We start from the raw sequence: 23,514 nt of genomic DNA on the forward strand, positions 1-23,514 counted from the left end.
TATCTAATGCTTTGATTTTCAATTTAGCAATTTTTCTGCAACACAGAACAAGGTCATTAAAGCACCAAATTAGATTTCTGAAATATGCCATACCTGAGATTACGGAAGGCCACAGCTAATGCTGCAATCACTGTGATGGACAGAACAAATATATAAGCATAAAAAAGCAGAGTGTCTGAAAGTCTTTCAAATGTATTAAAAGGTAGAAGGCCAAATGCTTCTTCACACAGGTATAGGTTTGCATCAAAATCTCTAGGAAATAAAAGGAAAGCAAAGTATTTAATTCAATACAAGATAAGTAAACCTCACATTTTCCCTCAAAACAAGCCTAAAATTAAAATAACTGATAACTTACATTTTAAAGACTCTGCTGATTTAATATAAAAAATAAACACAGACTTTAAATTTAATCATACCTTGTTGCTCCAAATCCAAATTTTGCCTTCAGAAATTTAAATATGTGTTCGTCTGACTTAAGGTTAAGAATTTTCTGTCAGGGAGGGAGAAAACGAAAATCGCTAATTAGTTCCTTATACATGGTTTTCTGATAATTCCCCATTGAATACACTTATTCAATGTCCCATTTCATAGGACTGTATGTGTGTATGTGTAAAATTAGTAAATGCTGAAAACAATTCTTAGAATCAAGAAATTCGAAAGCTGAGATTTTCTTTCTTTTTTAAAAAAAAGTTTTTTAATGAAGTATAGTTGATTTACAATGTTGTGTTAGTTTCTGGTATACAGCAAAGTGACTCTGTTATACATACATGTATTTGTTTCCATTATCATTTGCTACAGGATATTGAATACAGCTCCCTGTACGATACAGTAGGAGCTTGTTATTTATCTGTTTTATATATAGCAGTGTGCATCTCAGAGTCGGACACGACTGAAGCGACTTAGCAGCAGCAGCAGCAGCAGCAGTGTGTATCTACTAATTCCAAGCTCCTAATTTATCCTTCCCTGAACTCCTTTCTCCTTGGGTAACCATAAGCTTGTTTTCTATGTCTGTGAGTCTGTTTCTGTTTAGTAAATAAATTCATTTGTATCGTATTTTAGGTTCCACATGTAAGTGATGTGTAATACTTGTCTGTCTCTGTCCGATTTACTTCACTTAGTATGATAATCTCTAGATCCATCCATGTTGCTGCAGATGGCATTATTTTATTCAAAAGCTGAGCTTTTCAAACTCCCTTTCTTCCTGTTTTTTTTTTTTTTTTTTCCTTAGCAGAATCACTTTTGCAAACAAAATCTAGGCTTAAGTTCAATATGAAAAATAGATAAAAGATGAGGTTCTTTGGTTTCAGGGAAAGCGAGATGGCTGAAGCCCCAGTGAGTACAATTTTTTAAATCAGAAAACTGATAATATCATGATCTGAAACCTCAAACAGGAACATAGTCCACAAATCCTATTTTGCTGATATAAGACTCATTCACTCAAAGATAATTCAAGACACAGCAGTAACCCTCAAGGGGTGAAGAGACAAATGCCAGTGTTTATCATTAATGAGTATAATTTTAATTCACAGTATTTTAAATTTATGGCTTACAAAAATTCATACAACTTAAATGGGTGAAGAAATTATATCAGAAGAAAAATGAAGGTAGAAAAAAAAATATGATTAATACAGAGCTGAGGTTGGTACATAAAATATATTCACTAGAGATGGGCCACAAATCTCGACTCAAGCATTCTAGCAGAAAATGCAAAGAAGGAAATAAAAACATCTATGCTACTCACAGGGTCGTAAGATTAAAACAAACCAGTTGCTTCTGAAGAGATCCTTATGGTCTTAAAATTGAGACTCAAGAGAAATTTCGCCCATGGGTATATTAAAAACAGTGAGCAGTCTCAAAGAGTATCTCTTCCTAATTCTTCTCATTAGGTGGCTGGCAGAATGTCAAGTGCAATTCAATAGACGTTATTTTTTGGGGGAGTAAAAAACAGTGGTCCAGATATGCAGCTCTCTCCTGGTTTAATCCACACACAGATAACTGAACATCTAGACTGGCGAAGTGAACAGACTGCATAACTTTCAGCCAGTCTTTCAGAAATGCTGACTGCTCTGCTCAAATATGTTTTTGGTGAGTACTGACCGATAATGGAGTTTAAGGACATAGTGACAAGGACCTGGAGTAAAGGTGTTTAATGTAGCTGGCTGAGTGAAGGGTCTTTTTTTCTTTCTTTGACAGTCAACAGACAGGGGGAGGGACTGCTATTCTCCTAGAGGAAGGGTCTGTCCTGGGTCCAGCCTTCCCAGAGGGGTGAATCATCTCCATCAATCAATGTGGCTCTGATAATAAAGCTAGTTTATTTATGAAATCAACCCAATAAAAATCATGTCATTTTTTTTAGTACCGTAGTACAGAAAACAATCTCTAAAAAGTAGATTTTTTAAATTTAGAGATAAATGCTTGTTAAATGCTTTTAAAGCTGAGTTTTTAAAAAAGTTTAATAAACTCAAAGGTGGGTTCAAAGTAGAACATGTTAAAGAGTGAACAGAAATCAAGGACTAAAATAAAGAAAACAATCCTGTTACTGAAACAAAGTTTTACACTGAAATCTGTTTAAAGTAAAACTAGTAACTCTTCAGTAATGCTAAATTAAATATATCATTTTATTAACATACCTTAATAATGCTGTTGAGAAAAAGTGTCAAACATAAAACGACAAATAAATGTAATAATAGTTTCCCAAGTCTATTAAGGAAGTTTCCAGTTTTCAGATTTTTCTAGAAATTAAGAGAGTTAAGTTTTAATTTTTTAACATTCATTTAACTTCACAAACATTTAAAATGAGATTACTTAAAAAATTCAAAACATTGAGTCATGCAACATACAGAGAAAATATAACCTAATTTTCATGTGGTAACATTGCTTAAAATTTGTTATTTTCTAATAGTAAATGAATCACTTAATAATAAGCTCCATATGATAAAGAATGTATCTGAGTCCTTTCTGTTTTAAAGACCTCTTCAACCAGAGTATGGAGTCGGCTCCTTAGAAGGTACTCAGCTCATAGTGACTGAAGAAATCTTTTGATGATTTATCCACTGATTTGTATGTCACAGACTATAACCCATTAAATAAAAACACCAGCACAAAAAATAAATTGTGCTCTTTGATATATAATAGTTTTATTATAACACTCAAATAACTTTACAGATTATCAAATATAATAATATCTAAACAGTTCAAAGATGAGTGATAATTCACTTCTAATTAAGGTTAAAAGGATAAACAAGATGTACAGTGTCTAACAGTCAGCTAGAAGCCATTTATTACAATCTTTGTGAGTATTTGTCATAGCAATTCTCACTCAAAAGACGAGTAAGAAAAAGGATTTATTCTTCCCCACATGGAAAACAAAACAGCTTCTTGATTTAAAAGTGATTATGAGAAATGTTTCTCATATGGTTATGAGACAGAGAACAGGCTTTGCAACATTGTTAAGGAAAAGACAACTCAAATTTTCTGTAAATTTAAGAAATTTTAATTGTATAATAAAGTCAAAGATCAGGTGAATGTCAAACATGTTATTCTAATAAGTGCCCCAGGTATTTATTTATTTGGAACCTCAAATTCTCAAAACTGCTAATTTTAACTGACTTTAAAATCAATAATAATAATATAATATGTAAGAATGAGGGAGAGGGGTGTTACTACTTCAAATAACAAGGTGTCCACCAACTTTAAAGACTGTGACAAACTTCCCACAAGCAATAGGTTCTTCTCATTCTTGAGTTCACACTTGAAAAATTCACATTTTTTTCTCTTTTATTTCAACTTTAAACCAACAGCATTCAAATAAGTATCTCTGGCTAATCCTGAATTTAATTAAGATTCCAATTTTTTAGGAAATAATAATGTCAAAACAAAGGAATGATGACATATCAGAGAGCTTGAAAACCAGTGCTATAGCATGCACTTCAAAAAAAAAAAAAAAATAATAATGCCCCTACTGTGATTTAGTGGGAGTTTGGTCATAAATTTTCCTTTGTATCCTATACGAAGACATGGTCCAAACAAACACACGTTTTTTAAAAAGTTTAAGGATCAAAAAAAAAAAAAAAGTCCTACCTGAAGTTTTCTTGCAATTAATACCGAAAGGTTAAAACTGATAAGCAATGATCCAAGAATCATGGAATTAAAAAACTGAAGCATGCAGACCAGGAGTAAACCTGTGAGCTGTATACCATACAGCCATGTCACCTGCAGCAACCAAAGGTCAGACGATTAAACAGATTTTATCTGGGGACTCCCACATGCTGACGGGTTGGTCCCAGGCTGAATACATCTCAAATTTTAAATAATGCAGAAGACACGCCTAGCTTCAAGTAATACAGTCTAAGAAAGGAAAATAAAACATTACACCTTTTAGGTATAGAACATTTTAAGCTTTATAACATTAAGAAGAAAGGAGATATATGAAGTAGAGGAAGCAAACAATGGTATAAATCAATTCTAGAAATAGGCAAATGCTGTTAATAGCTTTCAATTTTCTTCTAAATTCCTTTACAGTTATGGTTTATAATATTTTATCATATTCCAACAATCAATAATTTAATGTATACATTATTTCTCAATCTTTTATTTCCCAATCTTCCCTAATGATGTTGAACATCTTCATGTGTTATTGAACCTTTCTATATCTTTTCTGGAGAAATATCTATTTAAGCTTTTGCCTATATTTAACTATTGAAAGTACTATAAGAATTCTTCATATATCCTAGAAATCCCTTTTCAAACACGTGATTTGCAAATTTTGTCTCCCATTTTCTAAGCTGTCTTTTTACTTTCTTGGTGATACTCTTTGAAGTATAAAAGTTTTTAATTTTGATGAAGTCCAATTCATCAGTTTTTTCTTCTTTTACATACTTGTGATTTTGTTGCTGTTGTTTAGTTGCTGAGTCTGACTTTTTGTGACCTCCCGGGCTGCAGCACATGACTCCTCTGTCCTCCACTATCTCATGGAGTTTCCTAAAATTCATATCCATTAAGTCAGTGATGCTATCTAATATGTTGTCCTTTGCCAACCTTTTCTCTTTTTGCCTTCAATCTTTCCCAGCACCAGGGTCGATTTTGGTGAGTCGGCTCTTTGCATTAGATTGTCAAAGTATTGGCGCTTCAATTTTAGTCCTTCCAATGAATATTTAGGGTTGATTTCCTTTAGGATTGACTGGTTTGATCTCCTTGCAGTCCAAGGGACTCTTAAGAGTCTTCTCTAGCATTACAGTTTGAAAGCATAAATTCTTCAGCGCTCAGCCTTCTTTATAGACCAACTCTCACATCTGTGTGACTACTGGAAAAACCATAGCTTTGACTATACAGACCTTTGTTGGCAAAAGGATGTTTCTGCTTTTTAATATGCTGTCTAGGTTTGTCATAGTTTTTCTTACAAGGAAAAAGTGTCTCTCAATTTCATGGCTGCAGTCTGTCCACAGTGATTTTGTGGACAAATCACCTAGAAAATAAAATCTGTCACTGCTTCCACTCCCTCCCCCACCTTCTATTTGCCACGAAGTGATGGGCCCTGATGCCATGATCTTAGTTTTTTTGAATGTGGAATTTCAAGCCAGTGTTTTCATTTTCCTCTTTGATCCTTATCAGTTCAGTTCAGTTCAGTTCAGTTGTTCAGTCGTGTCCAACTCTTTGCGACCCCATGGACTGAAGAACGCCAGGCCTCCCTGTCCATCACCAACTCCCGGAGTTTACCCAAACTCATGATCCTCATCAGGATGCTCTTTATTTCCTCTACACTTTCTACCATTACAGGGGTATCATCTGCATATCTGAGGTTGCTGATATTTCTCCCAGAAAGCTTGATTCTAGCTTGGGATTCATCCAGCCCAGCATTTCACACGATGTCCTCTACATATAAGTTAAATAAACAGGGTGATAATATACAGGCTTGACGTATTCTATTTCCAATATGAACCAGTTCATTGTTCCATGCCCAGTTTAGCTGCTGCTTCTTCCCCTGCATACTGGTTTCTCAGGAGAAAGGTAAGGTGGTCTGGTATATAGTCAAAGGCAAGCCATTCAATATCACGGTAATCCAAGTCTATGCCCCAACCAGTAACACTGAAGAAGCTGAAGTTGAATGGTTCTATGAAGACCTACAAGACATTCTGGATCTAATACCCCAAAAAGATGTCCTTTTCATCACAGGGGACTGGAATGCAAAAGGAGGAAGTCAAGAGATACCTGGAGTAACAAGGAAGTTTGGCCTTAGAGTACAAAATGAAGCAGGGCAAAGCCTAACAGAGTTTTGCCAAGAGAACACACTGGTCATAGCAAACACCCTCTTCCAACAATACAAGAGATGACTCTACACATAAACATCACCAGATAGTCAATACTGAAATCAGATTGATAATATTCTTTGCAATTGAAAATGGACAAGCTCTATACAGTCAGCAAAAACAAGACTAGGAGCTGACTGTGGCTCAGATCATGAACCCCTTATTGCAAAATTCAAACTTAAATTGAAGAAAGCAGGGAAAACCACTAGACCATTCAGGTATGGCCTAAATCAAATCCCTTACAATTATACAGTACAGTGGAAGTGACAAATAGATAATAGATTCAAGGGATTAGATCTGAAAGAACGCCTGAAGAACTATGCATGGAAGTTCATAACATTGTACAGGAGGCAGTGATCAAAACCATCCCCAAGAAAAAGAAATGGGTGAAAAAGGAAAAATGGTTGTTTAAGGAACCCTTACATATAAATGAGAAGAGAAGAGAAGTGAAGGCGAAGAAGAAAAGATATATCCATCTAAATGCAAAGTTCCAGAGAACAGCAAGGAGAGATAAGAAAGCCTTCCTAAGTGAACAATGCAATGATATAGAGGAAAACAATAGAATGGGAAAGACTCGAGATCTCTTCATGAAAATCAGAGATCCCAAGGGAACATTTCATGCAAAGATGGGCACAATAAAGGACAGAAATGGTATGGACTTAACAGAAACAGAAAATATTAAGAAGAGGTGGCAAGAATATACAGAACTATACAAAAAAGATTTTAATGACCCGGATAACCATGACGGTATGATCACTCTCTTAGAGCCAGACATCCAGGAGTCTGTGGGTCTAAGGAACCACCACTACAAACAAAGCTAGTGGAGGTGATGGAATTCCAGTTGACCTACTTCAAATCCTAAAAGATGATGGTGGTAAAGTGCTGTACTCAATATGCCAGCAAATTTGGAAAACTCCAGCAGTGGCCAGAGGACTGGAAAAGGTCAGTTATCATTCCAATCCCAAAGAGAGGCAATGCCAAAGAATGTCAAATTACTGCACAACTGCACTCATTTCACAGGTGAGCAAAGTCAAGCTCAAAATCCTCCAAGCTTGGTTTCAGCAGTACGTGAACTGAGAACTTCCAGATGTACAAGCTGGATTTAGAAAAGGCAGAGGAACCAGAGATAAAATTGCCAGCATACACCAGATCATAGAAAAAGCAAGGGAATTCGAAAAAACATCTACTTCTGGTTCACTGACTACACTAAAGTCTTTGTGTGGACTGCAACAAAGTGTGTAAAATTCTTAAAAGGTGGGAATACCTGACCACCTTTCCTGCCTCCTGAGCAATGTGTATGCAGGTCAAGAAGCAACAGTTAGAACTGAACATGGAACAAGAGACTGGTTCAAACTTGGGAAAGGAGTGCATCAAGGCTGTATAATACTGTTGCCCTTTTTATTTAACTTATATGCAGAGTACATCAAGCGAAATGCCGGGCTGGATGAAGCACAAACTGGAATCAAGATTGCAGGGAGAAATATCAATAACCTCAGATATGCAGATGACACCACCCTTACGGCAGAAAGCGAAGAGGAACTAAAGAGCCTCTAGATGAAGGTCACAGAGGTGAGTGAAAAAACTGGCTTAAAACTCAACTTTCAGAAAACTAAGATTATGGTATCTGGTCCCATCACTTCATGGCATATAAATGGGGAAACAATGGAAACAGTGACACTTTCTTTTCTTGGGCTCCAAAATCACTGCAGATGGTGACTGCAGCCATGAAATTAAAAGATACTCGCTCCTTGGAAGAAAAGCTATGACCAACCTAGACAGCATATTAAAAAGCAGAGACATTACTTTGCCGACAAAGGTCCGTCTAGTCAAAGCTGTGGTTTTTCCAGTAGTCATGTATGGACACGAGAGTTGGACCATAAAGAAGGCTGAGCACCAAAGAATTGATGCTTTTGAACTGTAGTGTTAGAGAAGACTTTTGAGAGCCTCTTGTACTGCAAGGAGATCAAGTCAGTCAATCCTAAAGAAATCAACTCTGGATATTCATTGGAAGGACTGATGCTGAAGCTGAAGCTCCAATCCTTTGGCCACCTGAGGCAAAGAGCTGACTTACTGGAAAAGACCCTGATGCTGGGAAAGACTGAAGGCAGTAAGAGAAGGGGATGACACAAGACAAGATGGTTGGATGGCATCACTGACACAAGGTCTGGGAGATGGTGAAGGACAGGGAAGCCTGGCACACTGCAGTCCATGGGGTTGGAAAGAGTCATACATGACTGAGTGACTGAACAAGACAGCAGATTAAAGACAGAGACATCATTTTGCCGACAAAGGTCTGTATAGTCAAAACTATGGTTTTTCCAGTAGCCATGTACGGATTGTGAGAGTTGGACCATAAAGAAAGCTGAGGGCCAAGGAATTAATGTGTTTGAATTGTGGTGCTAGAGAAGACTCTTGAGAGTCCCTTGGATGGCAAAAGATCAAAGCAGTCAATCCTAAAGGAAATCAACCCTGAATATTCCTTGGAAGGACTAAAGCTGAAGCTCCAATACTTTGGCCACCTGATGTGAAGAGTCAACTCACGGGAAAAGACCCTGATGTTGGGAAAGATTGAGGGCCAGGGTTCAGTTCCCTGTTCAGGCGCCAAATGTTGGGACCAGACCAACAACGAACCAACCTGAGGGAAGAGTGCCACAGAAGAATAAAGAAAAAGAAGATTCAGAAATACAGAAAAAGAAGACTCAGGGGGGTCTGATGCCATTTACAGGCAAAAGCCCAGATCCTAATCCTTGCATGCCTTTTATTGTTAACTTCTACTTCCTTGTTTGTGCTCTAGAGATATCTGTTCTTTACAATCTCAGACTGGGGATAAAGATGCACAAGGCACAGTCCTCAATGTCAAGCCTTCAGGCCTTTCATGACTTTGTTTAGCTCTTCGGTTAGTGACAACCTTTCTCAGCAATGCCCTCAAGGCTCTGGTTACGGGAACAGTCACTAAAAGTTTTCCATCAGTCACATCAATACTGCAACATCTTGTTTTCAAGATGTCTTTCCATGATATACTTTTTCCTGCTCCCAGCCCTTCGTCTGGGGGTGATAAGAAAGTCCTTCTTTTTCAAAGAAGCCCTGTTAATTATAGTACAGGCCTGTGCATAGCATATTCCCTACACAGGAAAAGGGGATGAACAGAGGAGGAGACGGTTGGAAGGCATCACCAACTCAATGGGCATGAGTTTGAGCAAACTCTGGGAGACGGTGAAGGACACGGAAGCCTGACATGCTGCAGTCCATGGTGTTGCAAAGAGTTAGACACAACTTGGTGCCTGAACAACAAGTTGACAGCTTGGTTGTAACTGCGTTTTTCCTCTTTGTAAGTACCATAAGTATGTAAGTATGCAGTGCTACACATTTCTCTGCTAGTGCTGCTTTAGTTGCACCCCAAAAGGTTTGATGTGCTGCGTTTTTGTTGTCACTGAATTCAGTTTTCTCAAGGCTGCCTTTTTGACCCATAGATTATTTAGAAGTGCACTATTTAGTCTCCAAGTTTGGAAAGTGTCCTACCTTTTTGTATGATTTCTAGTTTGAACCCATTGATTCAATCCATTGGGTATTCTGCTGTTGTTGGGTGGAGTGTTCTATAAATGTTAGTTAGAGCCTGTTGGTTGATGGTGTTGCTCAGTGCTACATCCTTAATGATTTCTGTCTGGTTCTCAATTGTTGAGAGAGGGTTGCGGATGTCCTCAGCCCTGTCTGTAGGTTTGTCCGTTTCTCCTTTATAGTTCTGTCAGTTTCTGTTTCATATATATTGTGGCCCTGTTGTTTAGTACATATGCATTTAGAGTTCTCATGTCTTCTTGGTAGATGAATACTTTTTTCAATATACAGTATTCTGGTAATTTCCTTTGTTCTCATGCCTATTTCATCTGGTATTAATATAGCCACTCCTACTTTTTTTGGTTAATATTTGCAATGGTGTTATCTTTTCCAACTCATTTAGTTTCAATCTTCCTATATTGTTTGTTTTGTGTGGAGTGAATTTCTTATATAAAACATTTTGGTTGTGTATTTTTAATCTGCTTTGACCCATCTCTTCAAATTATTATATTTCATTGCTATGTGTGTGTTAGTAGCTACGTGTGTGTTAATAGCTCAGTCGTCTCTGACTCTTTGTGACCCCATGGACTGTAGCTCACCAGGCTCTTCTCTCCATGGAATTCTCCAGGCAAGAATACTGGAGTGGTGTGCCATTCCCTTCTCCAGGGCATCTTCTCAACCTGGGGACTGAACCCAGGTTTCCTGCACTGCAGGCAGACTCTTTACCATCTGAGCCACCAGGGAAGCCCTAAATAATTATTGCTATGCTAGATCTTAAAATCTGTTATTTTATCATTTGCTATTTGTTCATTCTGTTTTCTATTTGTTTTCTCTTTTCTGCCTTCCTCTGGGTTCTGATTACATGAATTCAAGTTCTTGCTATGGTCCCACAGGTCTCTGAGGCTCTGTTCACTTTTTCCAGTCTATTTTCATGTTCAAATTAGTTAACTTCTAAATTGTCCTATCTTCAAGTTCACTGATTCTTTCCTCTGACCATTCCAGTCCACTGCTGAATTGATCTTCTGAGATTTTTACTTTCATTATTGGAATTTTTCAGTTGTAAAATTTTCACTTGCTTCTCCTTTTTATCTTTCAAATCTCAGTTGAGAGTTTCTATTTTTTCGTTTGTTTCAAGTGCGTCTGTAATTGCTCAGTGACAGTTTCATGATGGCTGCTTTAAATTCCTTGTCAGATAATTCAACTTTTGTGTGTCTTGGTGTTGCCACCTGTTGATCCTTGCTCATTCAAGAGATTTTCCTGGTTCTTAGTTTAATAAATGATCTTCAATTATACCATATGATATTATGGATCCTGGAACCTTCTGTAAACCTTCAGTGTCAGCAGACCTCCTGATACCATCCCAGCCTCATGCCACTGAGGGAAGAGGGATGCTGTCTCATTATTTCCAGATAAACTGGCTGTCCAGGGTGCCCATTTGACCTCTGCTGACTTTTAAGGGGGTATCTCATTACTGCAAGGTGAAGATGAAAGTTTAGGCTCCCCATAAGCCATCTGCTGACACCATCCTGGCAAAGAGGGGAAGGGATGTCTTACTACCAATAGTTAGAAGTTGGAGGTTCTCCATGTGCCATTCATGCTTCACCCTTTTCTTGAGGCTTTTTCCCCCCTCTGAATCCATTAGTACTTCCTGGTTGTTAACTTCTCTAGTACTTAGTCTGAGATAAATACAGCAAAGAGAAAATCAAGGGAACTCACTGTCATGTTTTTCCTTTGGTCTTGAGGTCTCTAGGCACAGTCTACTTTCTTTTCTCCACCTCTCAAAATCTTATGTTTGTTTTTTATATAACATCTAGGGCTGCTTTTAATTGTACTTAGGAGGAGGAATAAGGAGAAGTGCGTTTACTTCATTTTATCTGGAAATAATTTATTGAGTATTTTAAAATTGCCTCCCAGGTATTAATCACTAATGTGTCTTGTTTTCACAACAGGTAATCTCTATATTCTTAGTAAAGGAACAGAATTAATTACATGCTTAATAATAACATTTACTGTTCTATTTTATACTTTTAAATTCTGTACACATTTCTCACTGAAAACTTCACTTTTGATGGTAAGAGACTTTCCATCATCCCTGAAAAGATGACACATACTGAAAAAGATAGTTTTTTATCACCAGATCAGGCTCTGAATTTGTATTATCTTTTTCTGTATCAATTATTCTGACTCTTTCCCATGTGACATGATTAGAGATCATGATTCCAGTTTATGAAGAAACTAAGGCTCCAAGAACTTATATCAGTTGACAAAGCTTAAAGAGCTAGTTATTTTCAGAACTGATAGTAGCAACTTGGTATTATAAGCCAGGATCCTTTCATTATGATACTGTTCCTTCTTAAATTCTGATACTACTTCTAACACCAACAGAGTTTCAAATATGAAAAGTTCGGTGAAGTTTAGAACTGAATATAAAATAAATTAGCTGTATTATTCTTTAGTTTTGTGTGTGTGCCAAAATAGTATCTTTTATTGTTTTCTGGAAAATTCAAGAGATCTATAGAACAAAAAGAAAATAAGAGTACTAAGCACATTTTGTTGTTGTTTAGTTGCTACGTCATATCTGACTCTTTTGTGACCCCATGGACTATAGCCCACAAAACTCCTCTGTCCACGGGATTTCCCAGGCAAGAATACTAGAGTGGACTGTCATTTCCTTCCTCAGGGGATGTTCCCCACCCACGGATCAGATGACTGCTAATACTTTAATGTATATATTTCTGGAAACTTTCCTTTCTATATACATGTTTTATTTTTGAAAAAAGGGAGAAGGATTATATATATGGTTATATATAATATGGTTATATATAATACTAATGGTTATATATAATACTCTGTTGCATAGTTAAGACATGTTCATTTAACAATACTCTATTGCTATTGACTTAGGTCATTTCCAGACTTTTCTTATTACAATACAATGAAAATGAACAGCTTTGATTATTTCCTTATGATAAATTTCAAGACGTGAAAGTCTGGTGAAAAGACAAACACATTTTCTTGGGCTTTTGATACTTACTGTAAAAATACACTAGAGAAAATTATATACTACAAAAAAACTTCATAGTTATATTTTCAAAATTGCTCATTATTTATTTTTTAATTTCTTCTTCTATTAATTAACTAATAAATCAATTTACTTATGTTAAAGTGTACAGTGTTCTTTTGAATGTGCTTGTTGGGGGTTGGGGGAGTCATATGAAGAAGCTGACTGGCCTAGGAGTGCATGACAAGGAGAAATACAGAGGCATCTGGGCACTCCTTCCCCTCAACTTGCAAGTCTCCATGAGCAAAGTATAAAGAGTTAACAAAACAGGAAAGCAAATATAAACCAACAGGAATGGACTCAGCTTCATTTGTACATATAGCTTTTACAGGCACGTGGCTTCCATTATTATTATCCAATATCACACATATACATATACACACATACACATTTTAGCTTTCGCTTATCCACCTGCTTTCTTTTCTAAATTTTTAAATTTTTATTTTATGTTGCAGTTTACTTGATTAAGAATGATGTGTTGGTTATTAGGTGTACAGCAAAGTGATTCAGTTATACCCATATCAGTATCCATTCTTTTTTGATTCTTTTCCCTTTGATCCACCTGCTTTCTTTACTGTATTTTACCTTCATTATTTTGCTTTCTCACATTCCATCCAAATTATACTCTCTTCATTTTTTGTCCAGCTCAAGCATCTCATTTCTGTGAAACCTTTTTAGCCTAAAAATAACTTTCCTCTTCTAGACTTCTAGTGCTTCAATTCAGTCAGTCAGTTCAGTCGCTCAGTTGTGTCCGACTCTTTGCGACCCGATGAATCGCAGCACACTAGGCCTCCCTGTCCATCACCAACTCCCGGAGTTCACTCAGACTCATGTCCATCGAGTCAGTGATGCCATCCAGCCATCTCATCCTCTGTCGTCCCCTTCTCCTCCTGCCCCCAATCCCTCCCAGCATCAGGGTCTTTTCCAATGAGTCAACTCTTCACATGAGGTGGCCAAAGTACTAGAGTTTCAGCTTTAGCATCATTCCTTCCAAAGAAATCCCAGGGCTGATCTCCTTTAGGATGGACTGGTTGGATCTCCTTGCAGTTCAAGGGACTCGCAAGAGTCTTCTCCAACACCACAGTTCAAAAGCATCAATTCTTCGGCGCTCAGCCTTCTTCACAGTCCAACTCTCACATCCATACATGACCACAGAAAAAACCCTAACCTTGACTAGATGGACCTCTGTTGGCAAAGTAATGTCTCTGCTTTTCAATATGCTATCTAGGTTGGTCATAACTTTTCTTCCCAGGAGTAAGCGTCTTTTTTAATTTCATGGCTGCAGTCACCATCTGCAGTGATTTTGGATCACTAATGCTAGTACTTAGTATTACTACAAATTGACGTCTATCTATCTATATATATAGAGAGAGATAGATATATAGATGTATATATTAGACATCTAATTGTGTAGACATCTTCATTTTCCAAGTTAGATGGCAAACTCCCAATGGATGAGACATCTTATATGGGTTCCCACCTGTGTTTTCTGTGCTGACTGATTTTAATGTTTCCTAATTCAGATTCAGTCAGTTTTCAAAGATTGCTACACCTCTTCTGACATGGAATATGTGAGCTCAACTCTTCTCTATGAGATTATATTGCTGCCCTAGGTCTGGAGATAATATTTCATTGTACTTGGGAAATACTTAAGTTACTGTTACTTTAGAATAGTAACTATGAGCAACTTAAAATTATACACAATACATCATAACATAGTTCTGCACGTGACAAAAACCATGCAGTTAAATGACAGCAGCACACACTGGGAGACAAACAATGGTTTCCTTCATAATTTTCTTATTTCGTAGGTGGCCTCTGGCCAATCAACAGGGATTCAGATCCCACATGGTAAACGTTACTATGAACATTTTATAAAGTACCACAGAAAAGTTGTTACACGTCCACTGATTTCCTTGGGGGGAGAAAGGATGGGGTAATACACAGTAATACATTTTAAAACAGCTATCCCATATTTTAACATTTAAGTAAACTCTATAAAGGACAATTGACTCAGACACTTGTGCTCCAAATAAATATGTCTTTTAATGTAAAATAAGCAAGATAAAAGTTAAAATCATCAAACTAGGCTGTATAAATCACTCAACATCAACTGACCACAACATATTTACATTACAGTTAAGAAGCAGCTTCAACTTTATCATTAAGCACGTGCATATTCTGAGCTCATTCTATGATATAAAACATTAAACAATGACCATCTCAACTGAGAAAAGAAAGCAAAGCTTACCTTCATTGCTGGCAACATGTCTAGGGAGTCCAGTATGAACAGCACTAATGCTTGCATCAGCATCATAAACTGATTAAATTGCCATGTTAGACTAAAGAGAAAAGTTGATATGAAAATGGCAAGAAGTGTCAGCCTCTGTAAAAAGAAAATCTTATATAATTTACACGTCTCTACTAATAAAAAGCCTCTCAGACAAGTGTTCTCAAGAGCAGCCAATATCTCTATAAACAAAACAGAAAAAAACTATAAAATGTTGCTCTGAAAACTCTTGCATTTGTTACTTATGCTCTAAATATCCTAAAGTGACACTTTGCATATAAATATTCACATACAGTATGTGTACTCCATATTATTATGGAGGCGATAATGCACCAAGTCACATCTCAAGAGCAATCGCTTAAAAATTCTGACAGCTCTGCAGGAATTTTGTGTGGGTTTGCTGCAACTATTTAAGGGCAGATGATACAAAGAACATTTTTAACATCGAAAATGAAAACATTTTCTTTGTAAAGTAGGGAAAGGCTTGGGAAAAAATTTTAACTCAAGTTAAAAAACTAGTCGTGGAATAAGAACTATCAACAGACACGGGGACACTATGAACATCACATTTTCTGAAGCTTCTAAGATAAAACTGGAGAACTAAAAATAGACACAAAGGATTGTAAAAACTTACTTGAGAAAGAGGCTGTAAGTTTGGTCTCAGGAAGTATGTAATTGCTGCTATCTGGATTGCAAAGAATGGCAGCGCCCAATTCTCTCTCAGGGGGATGGTAAACTCCACCCTTGTGGTATCTATTCTGTACACGGAAAACACGAAGGGCCAAAGGGGTAATTTTTACTATCGCTACCTCAAAGACTTCCTGAAGTCAAAGACGTGTTACATTAAGTATATTTAGATTTTGGTTCTTGGTTCTCAATAATTTGTCCCTATCATCATCCCTGTAACATAAAACTGTCATTGGGAAAATTTAAATAACCTGTCCACAGGTAGACAGGGGTAGAACTGGTAGTGTTTTATACTCGAGTCTTAATTTTGTCATTGATTAATAACTGGTAAAAATGGTACTGAAGAATTTATTTACAGAGCAGCAATAGAGAAACAGACAGAGAATAGACTTATGGACATGTGGAGAGGGGAGGAGAGGGTGGGATGTGTGGAAAGAGTAACATGGAAAATTACATTATCATATGTAAAATAGATAGCCAACAGGAATTTGCTGTATGGCCTAGGAAACTCAAACAGGGGCTCTGTATCAACCTAGACGGGTGGGGTGGGGTGGGGAGATGGGAGGTTTAAAAGGGAGGGGATATATGTATACCTATGGCTGATTCATGTTGAGGTTTGACAGAAAACAACAAAATTCTGTAAAGCACTTATCCTTCAATAAAAAATAAATAAATTTAAAAAATGCTGGTAAAAACTGCTTGACCCACACCCCCCCTAGAATGTGAACCCCCAGAGGGCAAGAATAGCTTTCAAGTTTGTACACCCAGTACAAGAACCATTCCTACACACACTAGGTTTCCAACAAATGTCTTTTATTTACTTCTAATAGAAGCAAATTTGACTTTTAGCAGGAATTATATGTTAGATTAAAATGTTAAGAAGCAGCATAACACAGCAGTCTCACACTTTGCATCTGAATTCTGATTAAAACTCAGCATGTGTGTGCATGTGTGTATGTGTATAGCTTTCTATATAAATATATATGCCTAATAAATAGTCTCATATACATGTCTATGCATATAATTTAACCTTTTACATATATTTATATATATAATATATACTATAAAACTCAACCTTTTAAGCTTCAATTACTTCATCTCTGAAATAGTAATAATAATAGTACCTACACTATAAGGTTGCTAAAATAATAATATAAAGCACTAATGTAAAGTGCTTGGCATATAGTAACCACTCAATAATGTTATAATAAAAAGTAATTTGTTGAGGTTTAACTAGCATTTGAACTCATGTTCAAATTTTAAGACTGATACTGAATATTGATGTTGCTTTTACGGGTCAGGCAATAATTCGATATATCTTGAATATGTTTTTTAAAAATGCTACTTCAGAATGTTCTGGTATTTGGAAATTTATATATATTAATTAAATAATGTAAGAACTTCCTTACGTTTGTACAGTGCTTTATGCTTTGCTAATTAGGAGCTCCACACAATTTTATTGAGGTTGATAATAAAGCTATTATCAAACGTTTTAAGAAATGAGACTTATGACTAGAGAAATATTAATCATACAGCAAGTTAGTAACAGAATTGGGACTATTATAGATGATCCTCTTGACTTACAATTCAATGTTTTGTTCCTCAGTTGTAGATATATTAATACAGAAGTAGGACTTCCTATGTTACTAAATAAAAACTTCACGAAGTAACCCAAAGAGAAAATGGTGGTTGTTTAGTCACCAAGTCATATGTGATTCTTTTTCAACTCCATGGACTGTATCATGCCAGGCTCCTCTGTTCATGGAATTTTCCAGGCAAGAATACTGGAGGCGGTTGCCACTTACTTCTCCAAGGGATCTTCCCAACCCAGGGATCAGACCCATGTCTCCGGCACTGCAGGTGGATTCTTTACCACTGAGCCACCAGGGCTTCCCCAAAGAGAAAATACTCTCACACATGGAAGAACTACCTTCTTTAAACTGGAAATGAAGTAACTTCATTTTCTAAACTTACACTTTAGAAAGGGAGAAAGGAATACTGATTCCTACTCACCTATTTGTGACGTACCAGAAGGCTGCTAACAGTCCTGAAAGCCACGTACCACTCAGGAGCCAGCTGGTTATGTAAAGAGCTGTGACATAAATTGCTTGGAGTCCAAATAAGGTGTAAATATAAAAATAAACCGGTTCTATATATTTCTGTAAAAGGGAATGATAAAAAAATGTTTGTTACAGAACTCCTACTCCTACTCATTGCCACTTAAAAAACATGCAAGTGGAAATTTAGTATTTAGAAGTTTGGTATCAATACCAAGAAATAAGCACACATCACTCCTTCCCATGTAAAAGTGTGCAAGCAGCCTTCTTTCTCAGTATCAAGAGCAGAAGAGGGAAGTTCCTGAGCACTTTGGCTTCAGAAAAGTTTTACACCTAGTTTTGTCTAGCATTCCCTTATTTAGGTGAGGAGGGTCACTGTGATCTGCTAATCTTCCAGGTTTTTCTTTTCTTTTTTTTAATTCAAAGGTAAATGAAGAGTGATTACACATTTCCAATTGAAAATACTTACCAGCTTTCAAACTGCACACTTATAAGCCTCGAAGTATCTATATGTAAAAATATCTTATAAAATACAAATAAAAAGCAAAATTCACAATATGTAAAGAGAAAATTAGCATACTGTTGTTTTTATATCAAGACAGCTGAAGATCAGAAAAACATTTCAACACTTTGACTTTCATCGGATATTAAATTCAATGTCACAGATCACAACGTACCTGTATGGGCAGAACTCTATATAAAATACTGAGAAAAACCTCTTGGTAAATATTCATTCGTTGAAGGAGGTTAATTGTCCTCATAGATTCCGTTTTGTTATCATATATTAAGCCACGAAAACCTAAGATTAATATTTGAAAATTCAGGAAAAGATAATTATAATTATTCATTCAAAACTATTCACAGATTCTTTAATATATGTCAGAGAATGTGCTAGATATTGGGGACATAATATAGTCCTATCCAAAAAAGCTTGGGCTTCCCAGGTGGCTCAGCGGTAAAGAATCCACCTGAAATGCAATGCAGGAGATGCGGGTTTGATCCCTGGGTTGGGTAGATCCCTTGGAAGAGGGCAGAGCAACCACTCCAGTATTCTTGCCTGGAGAACTCCATGCACAGAGAAGCCTGGCAGGCTACGGTAAATGGGGTTGCAAAAGAGTCGGACACAACTTAACGACTAAACACCACCACCACCCACACAGAGCTTACCCCCCAATATATCACATGGACACTTGTTTAAATGTTTACACAAACATAAGTAAATTATAACTTTCGTGATGTGAGAGAATCTTCTACAGAAATTTGCACAAAGGATTTTATATTTTCCTGCCCTGCCTTCCTGTCATGGGGCCTATTAGGACCTCCTTGGGGAGAATACATGAAGCCTCCCTTACTCCCCTGGGAGGGGTTTGGCCATATGACTTGCTCTGAGCAACGGCATGTGAGTGGATGTGACAGAGGTCATATCAGCAGAATTTACTATGTTTCCACTATGTTTCCAGAATCCAACATGTTTCCACTAGCAACCTTGCTTTCCCCTCTGCTGTGATAACAGTATGTTCTACATAGGGGTTGGATAATAAGAGTGAGAAATAAATCTGTTGTTAAAGAATTCCACTGCTGTAATTTGGTCACCTGTTACTGCAACCAAGTCGACTATTCAACAGAAGGTATGAATAGACAGTTTACAGAAGAACATGCACACAGTTCTTACACATTTGAAAAGATGCTCAACCTTACCCCTACTAGAAATGCAAATTAAAACTTCACTGAGATAACACTTCTCAACTACCAGCTTGGAAACAATCAAGCTTGACAATATATTCTATTAGTGAGCCTATAAGGGAAAGGAGTGTGTCAAGGCTGTATATTATCACCCTGCTTACATGCAGAGTACATCATGCGAAATGCCTAGTGGAGAAAGCACAAATCGGATTCAAAATTGCTGGGAGAAATATCAATAACCTCAGATATGCAGATGACACCACCCTTATGGCAGAAAGCGAAGAGGAACTAAAGAGCCTCTTGATGAAAGTGCAAGAGGAGAGTGAAAAAGCTGGCTTAAAACTCAACATTCAAAGAACAAATAGCATGGCATCCAGTCCCATCACTTCATGGCATATAGATGGGGAAACCATGGAAACAGTGACAGACTTTCTTTTCTTGGGCTCCAAAATCACTGCAGATGGTGACTGCAGCCATGAAATTAAAAGATGCTCGCTCCTTGGAAGAAAAGCTATGACAAACCTAGACAGCGTATTAAAAAGCAGAGACATCACTTTGCTGACAAAGGTCCATCTAGTCAAAGCTATGGTTTTTCCAGTAGTCAAGTATGGATGTGACAGTTGGACCATAAAGAATGCTGAGTGCCGAAGAATTGATGCTTTTGAATTGTGTTATTGGAGAAGATGCTTGGGAGTCCCTTGTACTACAAGGATATCAAACCAGTCATTCCTAAAGGAAATCAACCCTGAATATTCATTGGAAAGACTGATGCTGAAGCTGAAGCTCCAGTACTTTGGTCACCTTATGCAAAGGACTGCCTCATAGGAAAAGACCCTGATGCTGGGAAAGATTGAAGGCAGGAGGAGAAGGGGACAACAGAGGATAAGATGGTTGGATGGCATCACCGACTTGATGGACATAAGTTTGAGAAAGCTCCAGGAGCTGGTGATGGACAGGGAAGCCTGGTGTGCTGCAGTCCATGGGGTCACAGAGTCGGACATGACTGAGTGACTGAACTGAACTGAAGGTACTTTCATACAGTGTAGCTGGGAAGGCAAAATGATATAATCCTTATGTAAGAGAATTTGGCCTAGAGAAGGCAATGGCAAGCCACTCCAGTACTCTTGACTAGAAAATCCCATGGATGGAGGAGCCTGGTGGGCTACAGTCCATGGGGTCGCTACGAGTCGGATGCGACTGAGCGACTTCACTTTCACTTTTCACTTTCACGCAATGGAGAAGGAAATGGCAACCCACTCCAGTGTTCTTGCCTGGAGAATCCCAGGGACGGCAGAGCCTGATGGGCTGCTGTCTATGGGGTCGCACAGAGTCGGACATGACTGAAGAGACTTAGCAGCAGCAGCAGCAAGAGAATTTGGCAACACCTAGGAAAATTACATATGCATTTACTCTTTGATCCAGGAAGCCCATGTCTAGGAATTATTTTCAAAGACAGACTGGCAAAAAGACAATGACATAGGTACAAAGTTATGCATGCAACTCCAAAGTCCATCAATGGGAGGTGTTATGGACTGAACCATGTCTCCCTAGATTTCTATGTTGAAGCCTTAATTCCAATGTGTCTATATTTGGATAGGGTCTATAAGGAGGTAAAAACTTTAATATGTGAGGTCATAGGGTGGGACCTTAATCTGACAGGACTGCTGTCCTTATAAGGAGAGGAACTGACAAAAGGGGACTCTCTCCGTCTCTCTAAGAATACACACGGCGGAAAGGCCATCTAAGACCACGGCAAGAATGGGGCCATCTACAAGCCAGAAAGAGGCTTCACTAGAGACCAACCCTGACAGTACCTGATTGTAGACCTCTGGCCTTCACAACTGAAAAAAAAAAAAATTATACTGTTTAAGCCGCCCAGTCTGTGTTATTTCGTTACAGCAGTCCCACTAGACCAATGTAGGAGTGTTATGGAGTCTGTAAGTGCCTCCTGTCCATGTCAAAGTCCTAAGGACCCCCAGTGCAATGGTATTTGAAGATGAGCCTTTGGGATGTAATTAGGTAGAGATGAAGGTTAGAAGAGGGGGACCCTCATGATGGGATTAGTGCCCTTATCAGAAGAGACACTAGAGAGCTTGCTCTCTGTCTCTCCTCCACGTGAGGGTGCAGAGGTGGCCATGAACAAACCCAGAGAGTCCTCGCCAGAGCCCAACTGTGCTGGCAGTCTCATCTCAGACTGCCAGCTTGCAGAACTGTGAGAAAATAAATCTCTGTTTTTTAAGCCGCCCAGTCTATGTTAGTTTGCTACGGCATTCCGTGCAGACAAGAAGGCTACTCGAATAAAATATGGTGACCCACACAAAGGACTGCTGTGCCACTGCAAGAATGTAAGTAAGTAAATAAATGAGGAACATCATGATATTCTACTACAGAGTGATGAAGATTTCAGTCAAGTAAAAAAAAAAAAAGCAAAATAAAGAACAGTGTGTTCAGTAAGCAGGGATTTTTCTAAGTAAAAGGGAAAATAAGAATATATAAAATATTTGCTTACACTGAAAATATTAACTGTAGAATAATAAACCAAAAACTAATAAAAATAGTTACCTTAAGGGTAAGAAAAGAAACAGGGTGGAGATGAGAGGAGGACTTTCCTGAATGCCCCCTGTTTTATAGTTTTGACTTAGGAACCATGTAAACATTTAAAAAATAAATATAGAAATATATATAAAAATGTTTTACAAAGCAATCCCTGAAAATGAAAAGCAAGATAAAACAAAGATACCTACTGAGTTGGTATTAAAAAAAAACAACAACAACAAAACCTCTTTCCAGTGTTCTTGAGAATAGAGAAATGTGACTATAAATTTCTAGGAGGCTACATCCTAAGGACAAAAATCCCTGGTGGCCCAGTGGTTAGGAATCCACGCTCTCACTGCCATGGGTCCAGGTTCAATCCCTGGCCAGGGAACTAAGGTCCAATAAGTCACACGGTGTGGCCAAAGGCAAAAACCAAACAAACAAAAAATACAAAAATAAAAAAGAATTACAAAGACAGCTTTGTTTTTCAGGCAGTCACACTGTTGGTAGCAATATTATCATTTCTACACTATAAGTATTATACACAGCAGCAAAAAATAGATAAGTGATGTTAATGTCATAAGAAGTCAAAATTTTTGACTTAAATAAAAAAGATACAAATATAAAGTTGAAAAAGTAAAACCTTGCTCTAAATTTGAACTAAAAATAGCTATATTCATATTTTCTCTCAGGGGGAAAAAAAAATCACATTTCCTAGCTCTGCTCACTAAAATGGTCTGGAAACAAAGACCAAATTAGCAGCAGTAAAGGCCTTGAGTACCCAGAATGTGGTCTCTAGATAGCCATGAAAGAGGACTGGGGCTCCTCTGGAGAAACAGCTGATTCTAAGCCAGGGGTAGAAAACACACAAAATGGGTTTGAAAGGATGTGTCATGCCAAAAACAAGGGAGTCTGCAAAGACTACAGGAGTCATATCAGAGAGACAGAAGCTGATCCCACTGCCCAAGGATCGGACAGTTTGTTGTAAGAAGAATAATGCAAAAGATTGAAACACGTCAAATATGTTAGAAATCCATGCATTTATGGTGATATTTAAGAAAGCAAACCTTTAGGGGATGCAAGAGATGTAACTCATTCTACAACAAAAGGAAAGGATCAGTACTTCTCCCATCTTTCCTTTAGGAATTAAAATTCTGGGTTGCCAAATAGTTGAGAAAATGTTTTTCTTTAGAGAGGAATTCCATCTGATAACGATGGCAGGAATTATAGACTTGGATTATCATGACATGTGTCATGATACAATGAACAGATTTAGGTAGTGATCATCAGTGGTGTCAAACCAATAGGTGAAAGGCTGAGAATTCAGTAATGGATGGCTTAGGC

General features: G+C 37.5%; 1 protein-coding gene across 2 annotated transcripts in view; it reads right to left on the reverse strand.

The window, feature by feature from the left end:
• The window catches only part of DPY19L3 (dpy-19 like C-mannosyltransferase 3), a 74,788-nt gene that overhangs the window by 24,397 nt on the left and 26,877 nt on the right, over window positions 1–23,514 (reverse strand). For both annotated transcript variants that reach the window (XM_027516022.1, XM_027516023.1), the window contains 8 exons: window positions 18,630–18,751; window positions 17,909–18,054; window positions 15,843–15,966; window positions 15,170–15,304; window positions 4,081–4,212; window positions 2,631–2,732; window positions 417–490; window positions 94–252 (listed from right to left, as the gene is read on the reverse strand). In XM_027516022.1, the coding sequence (XP_027371823.1) occupies window positions 94–252; window positions 417–490; window positions 2,631–2,732; window positions 4,081–4,212; window positions 15,170–15,304; window positions 15,843–15,966; window positions 17,909–18,054; window positions 18,630–18,751 (994 nt within the window). The remainder of the gene's footprint in view (window positions 1–93; window positions 253–416; window positions 491–2,630; window positions 2,733–4,080; window positions 4,213–15,169; window positions 15,305–15,842; window positions 15,967–17,908; window positions 18,055–18,629; window positions 18,752–23,514) is intronic.

Source organism: Bos indicus x Bos taurus, chromosome 18 (assembly GCF_003369695.1).
Source record: "Bos indicus x Bos taurus breed Angus x Brahman F1 hybrid chromosome 18, Bos_hybrid_MaternalHap_v2.0, whole genome shotgun sequence".
NCBI classification, from domain to species: Eukaryota; Metazoa; Chordata; class Mammalia; order Artiodactyla; family Bovidae; genus Bos; species Bos indicus x Bos taurus.